The following is a 20406-nucleotide window of genomic DNA, read 5'->3' on the forward strand; positions in this document are numbered from 1 at the left end:
CAAGTCAACAGCATTGGATGTTCCAGCCTTCAACCTTTCCTATCCCACTTTTTTCTTTCTGCAGCATAAACTGGAGGGATGAGTTGTGTTTGAGCTCTGGCATTACAGACTCAAAAAGCTTTAGTGCAGGGCGTTGTCTGTTGTATTGCCAGTGTTTGGATTCCCTTTTGTACTTGTTTTACTGTTATAGGAAGCATTTTACCCTGAAGGTGATATCATCCCACATCTTCCTCCATAAGATCTTGTGAAAAACTTATATAAATAGGCTTTGCCTTAGTGGTCAGGCATTGCTTCCTTAGAAACCTGGAAGGCCTGGCTGCTCCTCATCTCTGAGCTGACAGGATGGGGGATAACGTGTGCAGCCTCTGCAGGGAAGGGTGTTTGTTGGGCTTGCAATGAGTCACAAAGACTAATTTAAAGAATTCACACTTAGTAATGTGACAACTGTGATGATGGGGTATGGAGCGGGGAACGGCTAAGGGACGTGTTAAATCACATGGAGAAAAGCAGATCTTGGCTGGAGATAACCGTGTTGGCTTTCACCTGTTTTGATGAAATGAAAGCTGTGCTGACCTGTCTTATTTGTTCAACACCTAGATTCATAGTCAGTGAATCAGTACAGGAGATTTGGAGTCGATGAGGTAATTCACAGTTCTATCTAAAGACCTCCAAAAGAGGAGGGGACAAGGGTAATGTGGATGAATGAGACAGTGAGAAACTTTTTTTAAAATGCTGTTATTGAATTGATTTTTGGAGAAATGGCATCACATAGCCTTCCCTTTCAAAGAAGGCTGAGGAAGCAGGCAAGGTGGGAATTGTGGAGAAACAGATCTTTCACCCAGTCTTGTGTCTTTTACTGATGCCTTCTCTACTGTATGCTCTATTGTTTAATATGGACCTGTTAGAACAAGTCTAGAGGAGGGCAATGAGGATGATCCAAGGGCTGGAGCACCTCTCCCGTGAGGACAGGCTGAGACAGTTGGGGCTGTTCAGCCTGGAAAAGAGAAGGCTCCGGGGAGACCTTATAGCGGCCTTCCAATACCTGAAGGGGCTACAGGAAGGCTGGGGAGGGACTTTTCACAAGGGCACGTAGTGATAGAACAAGGGGTAATGGCTTTAAACTGGAAGAGGGTAGGTTTAGATTAGGTATTAGGAAGAAATTCTTTCCTGTGAGGGTGGTCAGACACCGGAGTGTGTGAAGGGTTGGGGCAGCTGTGGCCTAGAGCAATAATTTCTCTCTTTCTCTTCATGACTGTTTGCCTGACTGTGGAGAGTTTCGTATAATAATATATTTCTCTAAAGTCAGAATTGTGCAGCAAGCAATTGGTCTGGCTGGAGATGTGTGTTAGTCAGCTTATGGAAAGTAGAGTTAGGGGACAAGGAGAGTCAACTACTGTACAGTTTTTTCTTCTGCGCTGGTAAAACTGCTGCTTCAGTCGTTGTTTTCCTCATCTGCTCATTGTGGGTCAGTGATTCTGGGTCAAAAAATTTTAATGCTTGGCCTGAATTTGAGGTTCATAATTCAGCTTCTTATCTTTATGCTGCTACTGGGATGCCTTGTTGTCTTAATGAAGCTGCACAAAAGCTGTGTATCTTGACTGCCCAATGAGAAGAATGATACCTGTGTAAACTTAGGGGTCTGTAGAGGAAATGCAGAATTACTATCTGTTGTGTCTTTGACTTTAGAATTTCAGTCTGGTTTCCTGCTTCATCCACAATTAGGTATAGATATAAAAAGATTCACAAGGAGAAGCTTTCTTACTCTGTCTAAGTTTGATCTCATCCCTGGGTTCAAGTTGTGCTTGCTGGCACCATGCTAGTTTGGAAACCACTTGTCACTGGAAGCAGCCAGATTGCAATGTGCTTGGGCACATTTTCTCTCTCTAAATACCCTGTAGTTATGCCTCCAGCAACTACAGAGGGGTGATACCCTGATGTGGTTTTGCCATACACAGATATAGCAGAGTGGAGTGTGAAACCTGATGTGCTATTGAAGAATACTATTGCACTACAGCAGATTTTTCATGTTTCCTGGTAAAATGTTCCTACAGGGGCCTTCTATGTACTTTGCAACCAAACAGCTGCTTTCTGCCGAGCAGCAGCTCATAGCTAAGGGTAGAACGTGCTGAGGCAGGGCATGTGCATACAGTCTCAGAGAAAAGCACATATAGGGATTTAAATAGCTTATGGAAGTATCTGTCACCACTACATCATGATACTTCTAAAAAATGGGCTATGGTAGGAGGCTAAAAATTTGTTGTTTGTTTTGCGCTTTTTTTTTTAACTAGCTTGTTTTAAGTAGATTCAATACAAAATTAAGTAGAGGAAGAAAAGGCATTAAGCTCTCTGCCAGTTATGATGGTTTAGAAATTCTTTGGTGAATCTCAACCCAAAGAAATTAACCTCTTCTTGGCAATGGTTAACAAGAAACTCTTGGTACTTCTTTTTAATGTATGTGGGGAAAGTAGTTTGAAGCTGCATTTATTTTCTTCAGTCTTTGCTGAATAAAATAGTTGGGGTTTTTTTCTGGTTAATGTTTTTATTTCTTCTTCCTGTCTTCATGTCTGTTTTGTCTTTTTTCTGTGCTTTTTTTGTTGTAGCTTTTAAAATTTAAGCGTCTCAAGGAAGAAATTCTTGGTCAAATTCCGTCTTCAGTTACTTGGGGAAAAAAATGAGAAAAATGTATTTACTTTGTTGATATAAAGCTGGATGTTTATTGAAGTAACCCATCAGCAAACCAACAGAACTTTATCCTGTTCTCTTTATTCATTTGCAAATTGACTTGTCTACTTATGAGACTATGCAAGTAAAATAGAGCAGTTTATTTTCAATTGCTTTTAATTCAATGCAGAGGATCCAGCACCTGCCTAAGTGGCGTGACCAAAGCAGTGCTTGTCTTTTGGTGAAAAAATCAAAACAAAAGTGTGGTGTAAAGCCTAAAACTGAGCTTCAAATAATACATAATAAATAAATTCTGGCTCTACAAAATTATTCTTTCTCTTCATCCAAGTGTTTGGCTGCACTGACATCTCCAAGCAGATCCTTAAACCTAAGAGCAGATGTTTTAATGCTCTTAAGTTTGCTTTGTCAATATGATGTGTCAACGGTGAGTTGCAGCCCTGCATTTACATTGCAAGCGCCAGGCTGCTTCGGGCTGGTGATTTGCTCTTTGACCTCATTCTTCCTTTGAACCTGCTGTGGCGGTGCGTGCTCACCAGCCGTGCTGAGGCACCACGTCCCTCAGCCCTCTGCCTGTTTGTCTTGTAATCTGCAGACAAGAAAAAAGCAGGCAAATTCCAGCCTTTCAAGAAGCTCTTTGGTAAGAGGAAGAAAAGAGAGCCTGCGTCAGACTGTGAAGAAGTCAAACTGAAGCCCAGCCACTCCTTCGGCAACGTCTGCAACGGCACCTTCTCCTCCGATGAAGAACCAAGTGGTGGTCTGAGGTAAGCTCACCTGGGTCTGCTGCCAGCTGATGGAGGAGCCCCTGCAAATGCAAGGCTTGTTCTCCCTGCTTTTAAGGGAATTAAATTTAAATCCTGCCTCTGCTGAGCAGTAGCAAGTTGTATACTGTTTTTTACAAAGGGTGCGCATCTCTGTCCCTGCTCTGAATGTGACACCCGCTGCTGTAGACCCCGAGGTCTCGCTTCTTGCTTGCGTAACTTGCTGGGTACATGTGCTGGTGTGGAAAAGAAAAATCCCAGGGTGAAACAAATTAATTTGAATTTGGCTCTGTGATTTAACAAAACTTCGTGGTGAACACCTGAGCAGAGGTATTAATGGCATCTGTGTTTTTAAAGCTGGGGAAAGGGAAACCTGAACCAGCTGCTACAGATATTTTATTGCCTACTTTTCCCTGCAAGGTGGTATCTCTGGGTCAGGACAGACACCTCCTCTTTCAGTCTAGCCCATAAGGGTTTTGCATTGTGGTTGGGGTCAACAAACACGCTGCCTTTGGAGAGTAGAAAAAGGAAGAGAGGACAGAGAGGCATCTGGAGATCAGATTATATTCCAGTGATGAGAGAGGATGACAGAAAGACAGGGTGAGAATTTACTGTAGAAATAATGGGAGAAAAAAACCTGCATTGAGTTAACTAATCAGCAATCTCTGATTAGGAACAGAACAGAATAGGAAAAAAAAACCCAAACAAACAAAAACAAAACCCCAAAACCCCCACACCAAGCAACAACAAAAAACAAGACCAGATCCACATACTAACTGGGTCAGTAATACTTATTTCACTTTCCAACTGGAAGTCTCAGGTGAGTTGACTCTTTGTCAAAGCCTGGTTCTTTGGAAAAAAAGGAGCTGTTTGTACTGTGGAGTGTGAGTATCTGAAAGTAACAAAAAATCTGAGAGACTCAAAAACCACACCAAATTCCTTTGCTCATGAAAGCAAGATGTGTCAGAAACATCACCCTGCACAGTATTTTCAGTGGTGCAAAATCATAGCCATGAAAATGTGGTGAGTTTTTTGTTTTTCTGGGGGGTTTTTTGTTTGTTTGGTTGGGTTTTTTTAGATTCTGCATTTTCGTTCCATTCTGTGAAATTCTGTAGGTTCTAGGTTTCTCCGGCTATCTGGTACACCACTTTTGCCTGTCCCACCTCTTGGGAAAATCAAGACTGAACCACACCATAGATGAGATGTAACTGACTACTGTTGCATTACATTGCCTGTGTGTATGATGCCAAGTGACTGTAGGAAGTTACAGTACCCTGGGTTCTGCATTTTCGTTCCATTCTGTGAAATTCTGTAGGTTCTAGGTTTCTCCGGCTATCTGGTACACCACTTTTGCCTGTCCCACCTCTTGGGAAAATCAAGACTGAACCACACCATAGATGAGATGTAACTGACTACTGTTGCATTACATTGCCTGTGTGTATGATGCCAAGTGACTGTAGGAAGTTACAGTACCCTGTGCCTCAAGAGCAAGCTAGTGAGCAAGAGCAAAACAAAGGGCATCATCTCGTTATCAGGGATTTCCCATTCAGCGTAACTGAAAAGTCGGTGCTGCGCCCAGAAACAAACAGTGATATGGGACTTGTCCTCAACGGTGAAGGTGTGTCAGACCCTTGTGAGACTGTTAAATGCCTGCATTTTTAAATGTATTAATTCTTCTAATTAATAAAGGCATTAGATGTAAGTCTTTAGTGGAATAAATCAGACTACATAATTTAAGTCACAGGGGATTAGCAAATATGAAGGGTCCTATGACTCATCTCAAGTGGAACATTTCTTTCTGTGCCCATGATTTGTGAGAGATGCTTCTGATTTAGCCTGATAGAAATACTCAGTCAGAACTCTCTTTTCTCTGTCGGGCTCCATGGTGCAAATGTGGGTGGGATTTAATAATAATTTTCAGTTTGCAGGTAGCGTTTACGATTAACAAGCATAGATGTTCAGCACAGTGCATTAGGTTCTTTGGGGAGATGAGTTTTGCCACTCCTTTCTGTTTTCAGCAGTGTGGCTTCCATTCATTATAATTTTTTGCCTTTATTTCAAATGTTTATAAATTAAATGCAGAGATAGGCTATCTAAGTAAAATAATATGCACAGTTATTTACAAGTTGTCTAACAGTAAATACATTTCCATGCCTTCCATTATTCATATAAAAATGGACCGTAGCAAGTATAAATAACTAATGGTATATTTATATAACCATAATCCTGAGCAGTTTTATACAGCCATCTGCTTCAAGCTCTTTAAAAATGTGCAACAACCATATATTTTAAAAAGCATAATAAAAGTTCAAATTATGGATTCCCATTGCCTTAATAGAGCTATATTTCTTCATCAACCCATAAAGGACATTAATTTGTTTTTTACAGATGTTTCATGTAGACTTTTTGTTTTGTTTTGGGGAGAGGAGGTTGTTATTTTGAAAAGATATTAAGGAAGGAAGCTGCTTCAGGAAGGTAGGGACAAGCAAATAAATGAGTATAGGCTAAATAAGACATCTGTATTGCTTCCATGACCTAAGCTAGTATTTAACCATACGCTTATTGGCATTCACGCCTGCTCAGAGCTAGTGCCTGAATCTCTAATGGAGACTGCAGTGATCTTGTGATGCAGACGTACCAGGAGCAATTTAGGGAATCTGCATGTGGTGTAGGTTGACTAGTTGAGTTGGAAGCAGCCCGAGAGATCTGCCTGTCCATCCCTTCTTACAGCTACTTCCTGAATTCATCAGATGCAAATAACTTGCCTGGTATCCTGATGTATGCTTACTTCAACCTATTTATTCATCCATGTTGTTTTGCAGTTCCCCAGTTGGAAGCTTGCTATTGCAATTTGTCTTGCCCTGCCTTGTGAAAGACTAGAATTCCTTTCCCCACTTTTATATTGCCTTTCTTGTATTTACAAAGTTAAAACTGTATTCATTAACTTTCCATCCTAACCATATGAGCTAGGCGATAGAAGTGTTTATTACAAGACAAGTTAAATTGTGTTTGTGGAGCTTCACTGAAGTGTCCAGAAGGTTCTGTTCTGAGACTATGGACTGGCATCTTATAAGTTTTTATATTTGTTTTATTTGTCACAGTTGACACTAAGCAAGCATTGTGAGGACATACCTGAAAGGGCTCCTGTGCAGTGCCCTACAAAAAGTGTGTCATTCTGGGTTGACATGCAGAGGCAATGGGGAATTACAATTTTCTTATAGAGGGTAGAGTGCCTTTACTTGGCTGAATGCAATATTTCAAAGGACCTGGAAGTAGACCTGTCAGGTCTTTAAGACTCAGTGTGAATGACATTGATCTTCTTGCAGGGGAAAGTCTCAGTAAACTTCAGTCTCTTGAATGTGCCTGTCCATGAAATGGGACCCCTTTATTTGTAAATCCTCATCAAGTTCTGCATAATCCCTGTAAAACTGTTCTCAGGTCACCTATTAAAGGCATTCTGACTACAAAGAAATCACCTGAAGATCTTTTTTCTCCCTATATGCTGATGAAGACTTCCTGTGAAAAGTGAGAAATTTCCTGTCTCATAAACAACTTTGCCCAGTGTTTGCTGAACCTTTGTCAGCATGAATTGCTATTGGGACAGGACTGTGAATCACCCAGCTCTTTGCCTAGTAGAGCTGTGCTAAACTGTAGGGCGGTTACTGCTCAGTTAATGAATTCAGCTGCTTTTCTGCTTGTGAGGACCATGTGCATAAGCAGTGTGATTTCTCCCAATGTGTTAGTTCCTTGAAAATGCCTCATTTTGGCAAGTAAAGTTGGTATTTGCTATTTAAACTGTACCCTTGTTGCACTTGATCAGATTATTCAGAGAGATTGTATAGTTGCATTGTGTCACTTCCATGATGGTAGAATCCAAAAGCATTCCCTTGCAAATATGAAGTTGGTTTCTGACAAGTTTACCAGCAGAACTTCAAAATTATATTTCCTTGACAATTATCCTGACATCTCGCCAGGAAACTTGAATTCTAGAAATGTAAACTGGGCATATGCAGAGCTGAAGGAAAGTCTTTCAAGAGCTTTTTGTAATATTTGCCCAGTGTCTGCACTCAAAAACAGTACTACATATAGGGCTACAGCTCGATATATCCTCACTAGATAAAGAGGAGGTTTTGTGGATTTAAGGCAAGTATCTTGCACAGTTCTCATCACTAGGCTACACAGATAAGCAAAATAAGCAATAAACTGTTTATGGACCACAACTGGGGCAAGAAGCGTGGTGTGTTCCCAATATGCATCAGGAGTTTTATTGTTTGTGACAGGAAATTCCCACAGGGGAGGTCCCCGGGTGGCAAACTGGGACACAGTGCCAAAGATGCAGCACAAGTCAGCTCACACATCTGTAGGGAGCTGCAAGTTGTGTGAGCAGCAGTCTCCTGGTAAGAACAGAAGTCTCCTGAATTTCTCCAGGCAGTCCACTTGACAATTCCAAAAGTGAATCTTTCAATTTGAAAAGAGCAGGACTGGGGAGATGAAAAAAAACAAAACATTTCATTATCATCTTAAGAGGCCTTCATTTAGTAATTTGCTAAAGGTAATTTTTGTCAGAGGCTGGGTAGGTTGGGCCATTTCACCGGTGGTTTACACTTGAGTCCAAATGCCACAGGCAGTCTGAAGGTGGAAAGGAGACGGTGGTTTCATACCAGCCATCAGCTTTTATAGTGCAAATTCAGCTTCTCTCTGCTAAAGAAAGGCCAAGGACAGTGGTGAAAAGAATGTCAGAGATGAATAGATGGAGCTTCCATGGGATGGTGCACCTGTACAGCATATTTCTTGCTACGTACTTGGGCGCTAGTGGTCTTCCTCAAAGTATTTTTTAGAGCAGAAATAATATGATCAAGATTTGATCAGTCAGTTGGGTTGTGGTATCGGCAATAAATTCCAAACAGCTGTTATTGTTTATCTAAGAGGCATTCGACCTGTAAATTACAAATTTTAACTTTACATTAATTTTTAATTCTGTGCCTGAATGACCACAAAAGGCACTCTTTCTCAGGCAGAGAAAGGATAGGAAGCATAGCTATCAACACAGCTAAACCACTGTCTCTTTAATGGACTGAAGTTTGAGAAAGAAGCCTACAGAAGGTGAAAACAAATGATGAATTGCAGAGGGTTGTAAAGTATAAGGAGGAGAAATTTTATGAATTCTTTACTAATATGAGGAAGACTAAGCAAATAGTTTTTCCTCTGTAGGCAAGGAGGGAATGATGGCAATAAGTAAAGCCAAGAAGAAAGCCACAATGTTCAATCCCTGTTTAACTTATCTTCATACAAAAAAGGGGAAAAATGGAGAGAGAAAAAAAAAAAAGCAGCAGTAGGTGTACTTTCAACATTACGTCTGTTTTTAGCCTGTGTGAACTTTGTTACTGTGAATGCAATTTATACTGGGTTTGTGGATACACAAATAGCAGGCACATCAGTTTTGAGAGAATATCTACAAAAAAATGAAATGCAGGTTCTTCTGGAGGGTGCAGACTGGGACTTGTGTTCTTGTGCTTGTTTTCACAGAAGTTAGAGGTAGGAGAGGCTTGGTCAGTGCTCAGCCATCCTGTCTGGGATTGTTCCCAGATGAGCATTTGCCATGGAAAACAAAATTATTCATCTGATTTTTCTAAACAGCGTGCTCAACTTGGGAATTTCTGCAGATATTTGTGGTCTTCTACTCCTCCAATAACAACATATTACATAAGTTGGGTCTAGGAGGTGATACAATTTAGTCATTATTACTCATCTCTTCTATCTCCTTTTTAGTTTCTGAATATTTAATTTTCATTTTGCATTTTATGTGAATGAGAACAACTCATCTTGTCAAATGTGGCCTTGATTGCTAAATGCTGATCAATCGCATTCACTGTGATTATCATAGAGACTAGCCTCAAAAATGAGTGTAATTACATTTCCTTCATCTCTCAAGTGACTCTTTTATTATTGCTCAGGTAATTACCTGACATATACCTTGAAAGAATATGTGGTGATTGATTAAGTAAGGCAAAAAAACCCAAACCAAACAATCAGGAAAAATTGCTTGGTCTCTTTCTGGACTTCACGTTGTCTCTTCAGCATTCCCAGCCCCTGTTCTGATGTCAAGTTTACCTTGCAGTTCCGACTTCCATGTCATCTCAATGGGTAATGTGCTTCATGTGAGGAGTGTCTCCTGTGTTACTTTGGTGGGGGATAGTGAAAAGAGTAGGACAGATGTTATAGTTGTCTTTTCTTAGCATTCCTGTACTACCTGTAGAGGTCATATTTGGTGCAGATGAAAGTCAGCAGCAGGACACAAAGATTCCTGTTACTACTCCAGGCCATTTCAGGGATTTCACTAAAAGCTTGATCCCAAGGTACAGTCTGTTTTTGGCATCTCACTTTGATGGACTCATAAAACAGACATATCAAAGTAGTTGTTGGCATACAATCTGTCCAAAGTTTCCAAAAGCAGCTCATGATATTTTCAAATCTTCAGAAAGTGAAATCTTGCTTTTACCTCCAACTCAAACTTGTAAGTCTAATGTATCAGCTTTTAATGTCTGTGTATTGTTTTTTTCTGCATGACTATTAGAGCTCATCTCATGAAAATGATTCATCACTAGCTCAGCTGCTCAGTTTCTAAATTTGAGAGTGGGGAGGAAGGAAACCCAACAACCTATAAATGATAACTTGCAAGAATCTGCTTTGTTAAAATATGAAGAATAAGAAAACTTTATTTGATGTATTTGTTTATTAGCTGGTAGTATACCTATACCTTCATAAATCCCTATGATTTGAAGGTGCTGGCTAAACATGAAAACAAGACACAGAGAATCACAGGGGTTTTTTTTGGAGGGGGGCAGGGTCCAGGGAAATGTCCTGATTCCTTCTTGGACAATTTCACCTGCAAGATATCTCCCCTCTGTTCCAATTTTCATACAGTGGGCATTTTTTTTTCCTTTTGTTTATCAGCCTGATTTCTGCAATTGGCTTCTGTCAGTGTCCTAATTTCCCTAGTAATTTCCTCATTTTGAGTACATTCCTGACTCCAGGCGGAGTGCCTTGGTGCATGGGTGCTCTGTGTCCACCTTCTCTGGGAGCCTTCATCTTAGCAACACTCTAATTTCAGTAAGTACCTCTTCAAGCCCAAGCAGAGCAAAGCAATATGTGGACATTGTAAGGCTTTTAGAAACACAGCATGCTTGTGTTTTCCTCACTTGTGTCAGCTGACATGGATCCATGTTGAATAAGTTTATTATTTCTGGGTTATGAGGTGTATTGTGGGAACGAGGGGATGTTCAAGGATAGAAAAGGTTGCGGCAAAGAGCAGCTTTGCTCTCTCCAGTTCTTAGTTTGCACGGATTCTTTTATAGGATTCATTACAGGTATTCGTGAAATTAGAGATGTTTCACCTTTTCTGTAATTTATATTGCAGCTGAGCAGCACAGGATAGGAGCCACAACTACTGTAGGAGTGGCCATTTTGGAGATGTACTGAGTGGCGTGTGGTCAGGGCAGAGGAGTGGGGAAAGCCTTCCTGAAATGGTCCCAGGTGTCTTGACAGAACATAAGATTTAACATAAACAGTGGTTTTGTTGATATTACCCTTTCTTGACAACTCAGCTCTTGCCTTCCTCCCTCATGTTACCAGCTTGCTTAAGTCTTTGTGCTCTAGAAGATTCGTTCTCAGGTATGTGAGCTGGGACTTTTCACCACTTGTTGCCATTTTGTCGCTTACTATAAAGTAAAGATGCAAAGATGCCTCCTTATGTACACTGCAGTTTGTATATGATCCTGAGAACTCTTCAGTAGGCTTTCTCTCTGCAGCAGCCATCAACATTTTATACCACGTCCCACTTTGTGTCTATGTCCTTTTTACCTCATGTTTTGTCCTCAGCCTTGATCATGACTACATTCATTTTCACATTGGTAATCCCAGGACTTTTTTTTTTTTTGAGCTCTGGTCTTGACTTCTTCCATCACAAACACTATCACTATGTCTTCCTAAAAGGTTAGGCTGCCCTACTGTCCACTTCTCCTCCTCTCCCTTACCTTCCTTTCAGATGTTTTCATTGCATTCCCCCTCCTAATCATCATATACTTTATTTCCTTGCAGATTCTGCATGGTAACTGCCTTTTCTGCAGCTGGTAAGGTCTAGGACTAGGCTCCTGAACCAGACAGAGTTGTCACCTGTACTGTAACGTGCTGCCTTATTTCCTCGTCCTTTCCTTCCTTGTGAGCTAAATGCAATCACGATATAGCACTTATTCCTGCCAAGGCTAACTTAGACTTGTCATTTTCTTTTCTCTACATTTTCCCATATTTTAGAGCAAATTTTGCATAAACATGCTGCTGTTTGATAGAATAGTGTCACACACAGTGGCTTGCCAGGTCATGTGTGTAAGTTGGACTGTTTTAGAGCCCTGTTCCTTCCACTAGTCTGCATGTTTCTATAACAACCCATGAATTGTCCACAACCCTCAAGCTGCGTTAGAGATTCACTTGCAGAATTACTGGAAAATTGAGTGATACTTTTCTTTGCTCTGCATACTGAGTGGAGGTTGGAGGAGTTGGTGAATAATTACATAAAGTTAATGTGTCAAGAACTATCTAGTCCCATCCCATTACCTTCTTGTCAGAAAGCAGCAAGGGCAGGTATGCTCCCTCAGGGAGGCTAAGCAAGGGGGGGTCCCACAGCAGGGTGGGAGCCTCATCACCCTGGGCCCAGTCCCAAAGTATCTAAACATGGCAAGCAGGACAGATCCTGGGATGGTGGCCAGATCCTACCAGAAGTACAGGTAAGGCAATATCTGAATGATAAGGCAGATCTGAAGCTAAGCCAGGGAGTCAGTCTGTAGATCAGGGGCAGATCCATTGATAACCTCACAGGTCCACAGTGAGAAGGCAGAGCCAAGGCCAAGCTGGGAAATCAGTCTGCAAACTGAGGTCTGGATCAAGGGGATTCATGGCCAGGCACAGCTGTGGCTGAGCTGGAGACCAGCACCCCTCCAGCATAGCTCAGGCAGGGACCAAAGCCTCAACTGTGATCTTAAATGGAGCTCCTGGACCAATGTGTGTGGGTAGAGGTCCCAGGGGAGGCTGGTCAGGGACGATAAAGCACTCAGAGCCCCGACACTTCCCATGATTACTTTTTATGCCCTTAATGATCATGATTTTAGTTAGATTATTAGCTTTATATAAGATAATGTTGCATGATATCTTTTGAAATGAGCAGGCCTACTAGCACAGAGACTTCAGAACAGGTCATTAGCTTCAGTGGGACTCTGGTGGGTCGTAACAATGGGACTATGCAGTTTTCCCAGAGTTAGTGCCCTGAGCTTCGGCAGTTCCTGAAGGTGATAAAGATACATCTTTAGATTGAACACAGAAATGATCCCTAGGTTTACTTTATGAAAAAGAATCCTTCAACTACCCTGCCAAAATCACCTCCCTTTTGCCGGTTCAGCTTGTAAGGACCACATTTACAGGTTTGTTGATGCAATGAAGCAACGTGCTGTCTGAGCGCTGCTGTGACTCAGAGTTATGTTGCAGCATGGACAATATTCCTCCGCCAGGCATGAGTTAGAACCAAAACTCACATTCCAGCATGACAGATGAAAGAGAGGACACTAAAAATACATCTCAGGATTACAATCCATTTTCCTCTATTACAGTATTAATGCATCTCTGGAATGACTAGAAAATGCAATTTATGTTTTTCATCTCTAGCTGCCCCGGGGACATTCTTGGGAGATGCAAAGGGTTGGAATCAGATTTCTTTAAAAAAAAACAGACCACAAACAACCAACAAAACCCAAAACATTAAGTAAAGGCATCCTGTCACTGCACTTGTCATTTCCCTGGGGCACTATGCTGAGAGATGACTCTCAGATGTCTTTGAAGAGATTATGCTAAGGGTCAATACCTGGCTAAAACAAATTCATTCTTGCTTTGCATGTTTTCTGAATTTTTTAGTGTTAAAAATGGCTGTATGCTTAAAAGTTGGCTCTGTTCTCTAATGATTACAGAATTGGTTTTTAGTGGAAATCTCACAGAGTGAAAGTCATGAGATTGGGTTTTTTTGGAGTCGGTCTCTGCAAACATGAAAGAACAGAACAACTCATTCTTTTCCTTTATTTTCCAGTTTCTATTTCTAACTTTTTAATATCAGAGTGGGAGGAACAATTATGACACACTGAAGAGGCAATTGGTGGTACAAGCTTTCTGTACTACAGTATTGCACTGATACGGGATTATGCAGGAGCTGACAGCAAAGTGTTCCCTGCTGGTAAAAACTCCCCTTTTTAAGGACCTCACATTTGCCTTTGAGAGGAAAAGTAGCTCGGGAGGAACCAGTACTGAGGTAAACTTAGCCTTGTATTCTGTGCAGTATTATCCCTGCACATATTCTGACGTACTCCAGGGTGCAGTCCCACAGCAGAATGAGCTGATCGAAGTTCAGACTGCAGTTGACCAGCTCTCCAGCAGCTTTCTGGCTGTGCAACTGGTATGAATGCTTGTGCCAGCATTTGCTCAGCCAAACCAGGAAGTTGTGGGGGGGGTTTGGGGTTGGGTTTGGTTGGTTTTGGGTTGGGGTTTTTTTTTTTTTTGGAACTACTTATTCAGCCAGAACAGCTCTCTGAATTCTCTCATATGAACCATGAGCACGAAGTAGGCACAAAAGAGCTGATGGGAACACATGGGGAGGAGGATAAAGGGACAAAGGGTGATACCTCATCCAGCCCTGACTGTAGAGTAGCTAGAGCTGATGGAAGATTGCATCCTAAACAGGTACAAATGCATAGCAATGGATGGCTGATGGGGATCCAAAGATAAATCTCTCTCATTTTGTTGGTCTTCATGGGAGGAGTAAGCCTTTTCTTGTAGGCTCAAGGTGGTTCTGTTCTGCTATGAGGGATTTGTTTCAGATTTCCTAGTTTCTTAGCACACACACAGACACCTCAGCAAGAGTAAGTAATGGAAAGAGGGTTTACTGTTCAGAGGTTTTTACAAGAAAAATTCACCTGTGGAAACATTTGATCTGTAGTACTTCCAATATCTATGTAATCTGCTTTACCTGTGGTTTTCAGGAATTCTTCCAGAAGCCTGAAATGCAGCAGAAGATGCTCTCCCTTTCCAGGGGAATGATTTTATCAACACTTAGTTAAACAAAGAGTCTGAGAAACATTCATTTTGCATAGAAGAAAGCTAGTTGGGGATGAGATGTATTTGATGTAACTCTTTTTACAGCTAAATTCAGTTAAACCTGGGTTAGGAGTCCATGGTCAAGATACAGCGTGGTCCTTGTACTCCATGTCTTGCTCTAGTCCCCACCCATTGGACGTTACTGACTTCATTACTTGTAAAAATCCTGTGGGATGGTTGGCTCTGCTGTACTTTTATGCTCTTGGGGTACCCTCAAGATAAAGACATTATCCTGGTGTGATCTTTTTGTGTCAAAGCCCATGTGTTTCAAAGAACCCGTCATACATTCTTTAAAATGTAGTTATTTCGTCTTAATAACAAAAGGTGAAAAGTATGTTCTCAGTTTTGGTGAGAATCCCAATATTCCTACCAATCTTCAGGAATCTGCAGAGGGACGCAGGTGTGGCAAAAAACCTTCTAAGGACAGATGGAATTTAACATGCTTCAACTATTGGAAAATTCATTTTGAAACTTTGTGTATTGGAAATGAAACTGGAACATGATACTTGGGTTGTATCACATCTCTAGAAATAACATCTTTTAGGATTTGCTAAAAGTGCTTTGTATTTTGGTATAGCACATTCATAATTCATTTAATTCAGTCAGGTTTCTGGAAGTAAGTCAGATGATAATTCAGTTATTTTCAGCACAAGCAGCCTCTGAAGTGTCATCGTCAGAAGTGCTCGTAAACTGATGCCACTGTTTTCCTACATCTCTTGGAAGTGATATGGCAGTTTGAAACTGTAATACCTTCAGCTGTGGCTACAACTATAGCCCAGGTCTCTGACATACCATGAACCTATCGAAAGCCATTCCTGGTGTCAACATGTGTTTTAATTGAGGGGTGGGCTTTCTGAGGCACAGTCTACTGTAGATGTGGATTGTGAGGATGTTATTGTACAAAGGCTTCTGAGAAAATCTTCAGAGATGGGAGTGGTGGTAACAGTGAAGGAAACTCAATTATTCATACTGTATTATAACATAAAAAAAATTCAGTCTTTCTGAAAGTAGAACATGAGGACAATGAAAAAAGGGGTGGAAAAAGGATCTCTGATATAACATGTTAAACTCAGCTGGGAGGATCTGAACGAATTGTAAGCTCCAACTGAGTAAAGTAAGAGGCCTTTCAGAAAGTTCAAGTAGCCTGGAAATCACCTTAAATGTTATTTAAAATCACCTGTAAAAGAAACTAGAATATTACAATGTGTGAATATGTTTTTTGCAATGTACTTTAGCCTACGTAGACATTTAAGCAAAATTCTTAAAACTTTTTGACAGTTATTGGACCTATGGCTAGCAAAATTGCTCAGTCGCCCGGTTCTGAAATACCCAGTATATCTGCAAAGCATTTTGAGGCAATACAGTTAAGAGAGGTCTTGGGTTAATTCTCTGTGGGTTTTCTTGTGAATATTTCACGTATTCTGACAATCTGGAGTATGTTTGTTTTGGTAGCAAGTTAATAAGAAAACAAAAATGGACAAAAGCTTTCAAATATGCTTGGCCTCAGTTCTATGAAACAAAAATGTGTGATGCCATGTAATGAGGAAAAGCCTAAACTGAAAGCAATTGGTATATGGGAGAGCACCAGAGATGCTTAGCATGGTTCTAACTTGCCATTGGTACCATTGTAGGCACTGCTCAAAGACAGAGTTGGACTGTTGGTGGTGATGTCCTTATGATTGCAGGTCACATGAAGCTCCCAAGCTGTTTCACTTGACCTGGTGTCCCAAAGGAAGATTTAAATGACATTTTAATAAGTCTGATCACACTAGCCATAAACCCAGATCTGCACATAGCCAAAAGCTGGTGTGCTGTAAAACTCAAACAGGAGATTCATTGGATTAGTTCACAGGCAGGAGGTGAGACTAGACCACTAAAAGTATCCTCAGCTCTGTAGCAGAATGGGGAAGATCTTCATCCTCAGCCATGTCCTACGCAGTCCACCAGCACTGACCTCAACAGTCTCTTTCCTTTCATTTCAGGCAGTTCCTACTGCCAGAGCATCCCTGCTGCTGGTCAGCTGGAATGTTGGGGGTTGAACTGATAGCAAACCCTCTTCAGTTCAAAAGCTGCAGGTCAGCTGTTCCTGACTTAAGTATTAACAGACTAATTGGTCTTCCAATACCTGAAGGGGGCCTACAAGAAAGCTGGGGAAGGACTTTTCATAAGGGCAACTAATGACAAGACAAGGGGAAACGGGTTTAAACTGAAAGAGGGGAGGTTTAGATTAGATATTAGGAAAAAGTTCTTCACTGTAAGGGTGGTCAGACACTGGAACAGGTTGCCCAAGGAAGTTGTTGATGCCCCCTCCCTGGAAGTGTTTAAGACCAGGCTGGATGAGGCTTTGAGCAACCTGATCTAGTGGAAGGTGTCCCTGCTGATGGCAGGGGGATTGGAACTAGATGATCTTTAAGGTCCCTTCCAATCCAAACCATTCTATGATTCTATGATAATTCGTAAGGTGAAGAATGACTTGCAAATAAGTTACTGAACTCTTTGGTGCCTGAATTGCAACCCTCGCCTACTAATTAGTTGTAACAAACAATAGGGATAAACATGAGGTGTCTTAATTTTAAGTCTGAGAACGCCAACCCACTGGACAGTAAAAGGGGAGAGTGGTGTCATACGCATGGTGAATAGCTGTGAGACAAAGCCACAAGTATTTGAGCCACAGTATTGCTGGAAAAATCTTTGAGAGAGGATCCTCTCTGGAACACAGTATGACCTGGATTATGCGTCCTCAGCAGATCTCTCAGCTCAACAGTAAATATTAAACTGTAAATTCCCACTGGCCTTGCCTTCTGCACCTGCAGCAGTTTCTGCACATATTGAACCATGCAAATAAAAAGAGGGGATGGCATGGGCTAGTTTGTCAAATTTTGCATGTTCCCCTCAGTTTTGGTTATGAATACAGACTTTTTTTCCCCCTTGTTGAATGCAATGCTGGAGCTTTCAGTTCAAACAAACCTACATGGCTGTATGAAAAAGCCAACTTTCACTCAGCTTCATGTCAATCCATTCATTTTGCAAGTCAGCCCTGCTAGGAATTTGTCTCAATTTAAGAAGCATTTCTCAAACTGTGGTTCATGGGCGGATTCCTGAATGGCCAAGGAAGGTAGAGATATTCCAGTGCCACACAATTTTACCACAGCTCTGTGTACAGGCTGAGTCATGATGATTCAGTGTAGAAACTTTTTTTAGAAAAGGGTTTAAAAATACATTTTTATGCTTTCTCTAATTAAAGGTTTCTAAAAGAAGGTGTATTACCTTTAGCAGCCAAAGGCAATCAAGTTGCGGTTTTTATATATTTAAAAAAAAAAAAAAAGAATATAGCATCAGTTAAATGTTTGTCCTCTTTGATGTCTAAAAATGCTATGAAATATTGACCAGCTCTTTGCTTGGTTGTGTGCTGTTTTGTTTCAAATGAAGCATGTTGTTCAAATACTAATTTTGGGTAAAAAATAGTTTTTCAGTTAGTCTGTACTTGTGTGGAGGATGAAATTATATAGGGAGATGTGTGTGTTGTCCCCAAAAGCTTGGATGATTTATTTTGTGAGTACAAATGTATTTTAAGTATAAACTAGAGAGAGTAAGATGTTGTGGGTGGCTTTTTTCTATTATTTTCAGGTTGCCTGTAAGAAATTTTGTTATAGAAGTCACAAATAGCCTATCCTTTAATCAGTTATCAAGGTTAATGTAAGCCTATATAACATTCTTGGTAAGAAAAGATTATAATTTTTACTCAAAAAGATTATTTCAATACTCCAGGAAAAAATGAGATAAAAATACAATAAATACATTCCAAACTTTTTTTCAAAATACAAATAGAAATATTTTGAATGCTTTATAAACAATTAGCAGATTTTAGAAGGGAGAACAAGGTTATATACTGATTTTCTTAAATATGTAAGGCTTTAACTTTTCTTGTTGTTATTCTTACCCCACTCTTTGAAAGTATCATCCTACTTGGTTTTGCTGAAGTATTTGTTTGTAATATTTTTATCACAGGTAGAAGGTTGTGTTAGATTGGTATAAAAAGTATCCTTTTTTTTTTTTTCTCCAGATTGTTTGTTTACTGAAGTTGTAAATGAGTTCCATAGAGTTGCCAGTAGGCTATTAAAAGGAGACCTCTCAGTTAAATTTTCTTCTGACATGGCTTTTGCCATGTTTGTATTTTACTAGCTTTCCACTCACCATAAAATATTTTAGGTGAGACAAAACATAACTTTCAAACTCAAACATCTTCCCCTAGAATGTCCCCGAAGCCCCAAACCAACAACCTGCAAACTTTCTTTTTTTTTTTTTTTTTTTAGTTCTCAGTTTTCTTGATGAGCCCTGAAAATCTTGAGTAAATTAAACCAATTTTTGGGTAACCCCTTTGCCCATGGATTTAGAGCAGCCATATAACTAGGTTGTTTGTGACACACTCTCCTTGGCATCAGTATCTCGTTTAACAGTAACACACTGGCATCTTTCACTGTTTGTCGCTAATCAAACCCACATGGGATGGTATAATAAGCTTCATATCAGTTCAGGGGTTTGATAACATTTTATTGTCAGTGTGATCACACTTGTGGTGATAGGAACCGCTAAGTAATCAGCTAAATGAGGTAGCTCTTCAGAAGTAGGTTACTAGGGTGTATTAATTATCTCTTTTTGTGTTACAGTGCTACCTTTGCTTGGGACCTGTTGTCTTTCTTTTGTGCCTTGGCCAGACTAAGCACAATTGTAGGCTTTCTTAAATATGCAGTGTGTTAATATATGCATCGTCATCATCTACTACGTATCCTAAAAGTAACATTTAGATTTGAGACTTCTAAGGAAAAGTGATTGAATTTCTCAACATGCCTATTCAAAATACCACACTCTATGTTCATCTGAGAAAGAAAACTGTATGTGAAGAAATAATGTGTTAAACTTTTGATAACAGAAAATATTTGGATACCTCTCTTCTGAGAATGTTCAAAGCTTTTATGTAGAAGGCAAGCGGGAGGGAAAATCTATACAGCAGAGCAGCTATGATATGAAGGGTCACTCTTATAAATTAATTGCTGTGCTTATTTACTTCTTAACTGTTTTTTTCCAGGTCCTCCCATTATTCTATGGGCAGTCGAGCTTTTTCCCATGACAGTGTTTTTATACCTGATGGGAGAACAGAGAGCGAACAGGCCATCCAAGCAATGTCACAGGAGAACGTTTTAGGAAAAGTCAAAACTCTTCAGGTAAGAAATTATCAGTTGGAAAAAAATATTTAAAATGTGGTGGAAAATGGTCTCTAGAATGTATTAAATGTTAATGAAGATGGATTGCTTTTCCAGTAGCCTCAAGACAGTTTCTCAGCCGTTTAAGTTGTCTGGCCAAAAGCCGTGTAAATAATTTGGATAATCTGTAGAAGGTCTAGGTTTTGGTCTTGAAAGGTACAGCAGTGATGCTACAAACAAGTCTGCAAAAATGTCTGCATCTTGTGGAACTCTTTTGAGTTGAACTCACGGTTTTGGCATGTCCTGATCTGTATGCCTGAGACCTTCAGATGTGGTACTGAGTGGAAAAAATGAGGGTGGTGTTGGCAGGAGGGAATGGCATGCAGAGTAAGACTTCTTTGCAAAGCTGATTTAATTATCCTTTTATATGTACTACATATTTTTTCCTTCCCATCCTTTCAGTGGTTCTCATGAAAGGTGGGTACGTTTATCTCTCCAAAGCAAACAGTGTGTAAGTGACTACATAAACAATACAATTGGTTATTTGCTTCTAAACAGCTTTACATGACCTACTTTCC

General features: G+C 40.4%; 1 protein-coding gene across 1 annotated transcript in view; it reads left to right on the forward strand.

Annotated features, from left to right (window-relative positions):
• The first annotated feature begins 3282 nt into the window (after window positions 1-3282).
• CRACD (capping protein inhibiting regulator of actin dynamics) overlaps window positions 3283-20406 on the forward strand; it is a 41659-nt gene continuing 24535 nt past the window's right edge. The window contains exons 1-2 of the mRNA XM_010173934.2: window positions 3283-3443; window positions 19714-19849. Coding sequence (XP_010172236.1) covers window positions 19730-19849 — 120 coding nt within the window. The 5' untranslated portion in view covers window positions 3283-3443; window positions 19714-19729. The remainder of the gene's footprint in view (window positions 3444-19713; window positions 19850-20406) is intronic.

Source organism: Antrostomus carolinensis, unplaced genomic scaffold (genome assembly GCF_000700745.2).
Source record: "Antrostomus carolinensis isolate BGI_N321 unplaced genomic scaffold, ASM70074v2 scaffold9328, whole genome shotgun sequence".
NCBI lineage: Eukaryota > Metazoa > Chordata > Aves > Caprimulgiformes > Caprimulgidae > Antrostomus > Antrostomus carolinensis.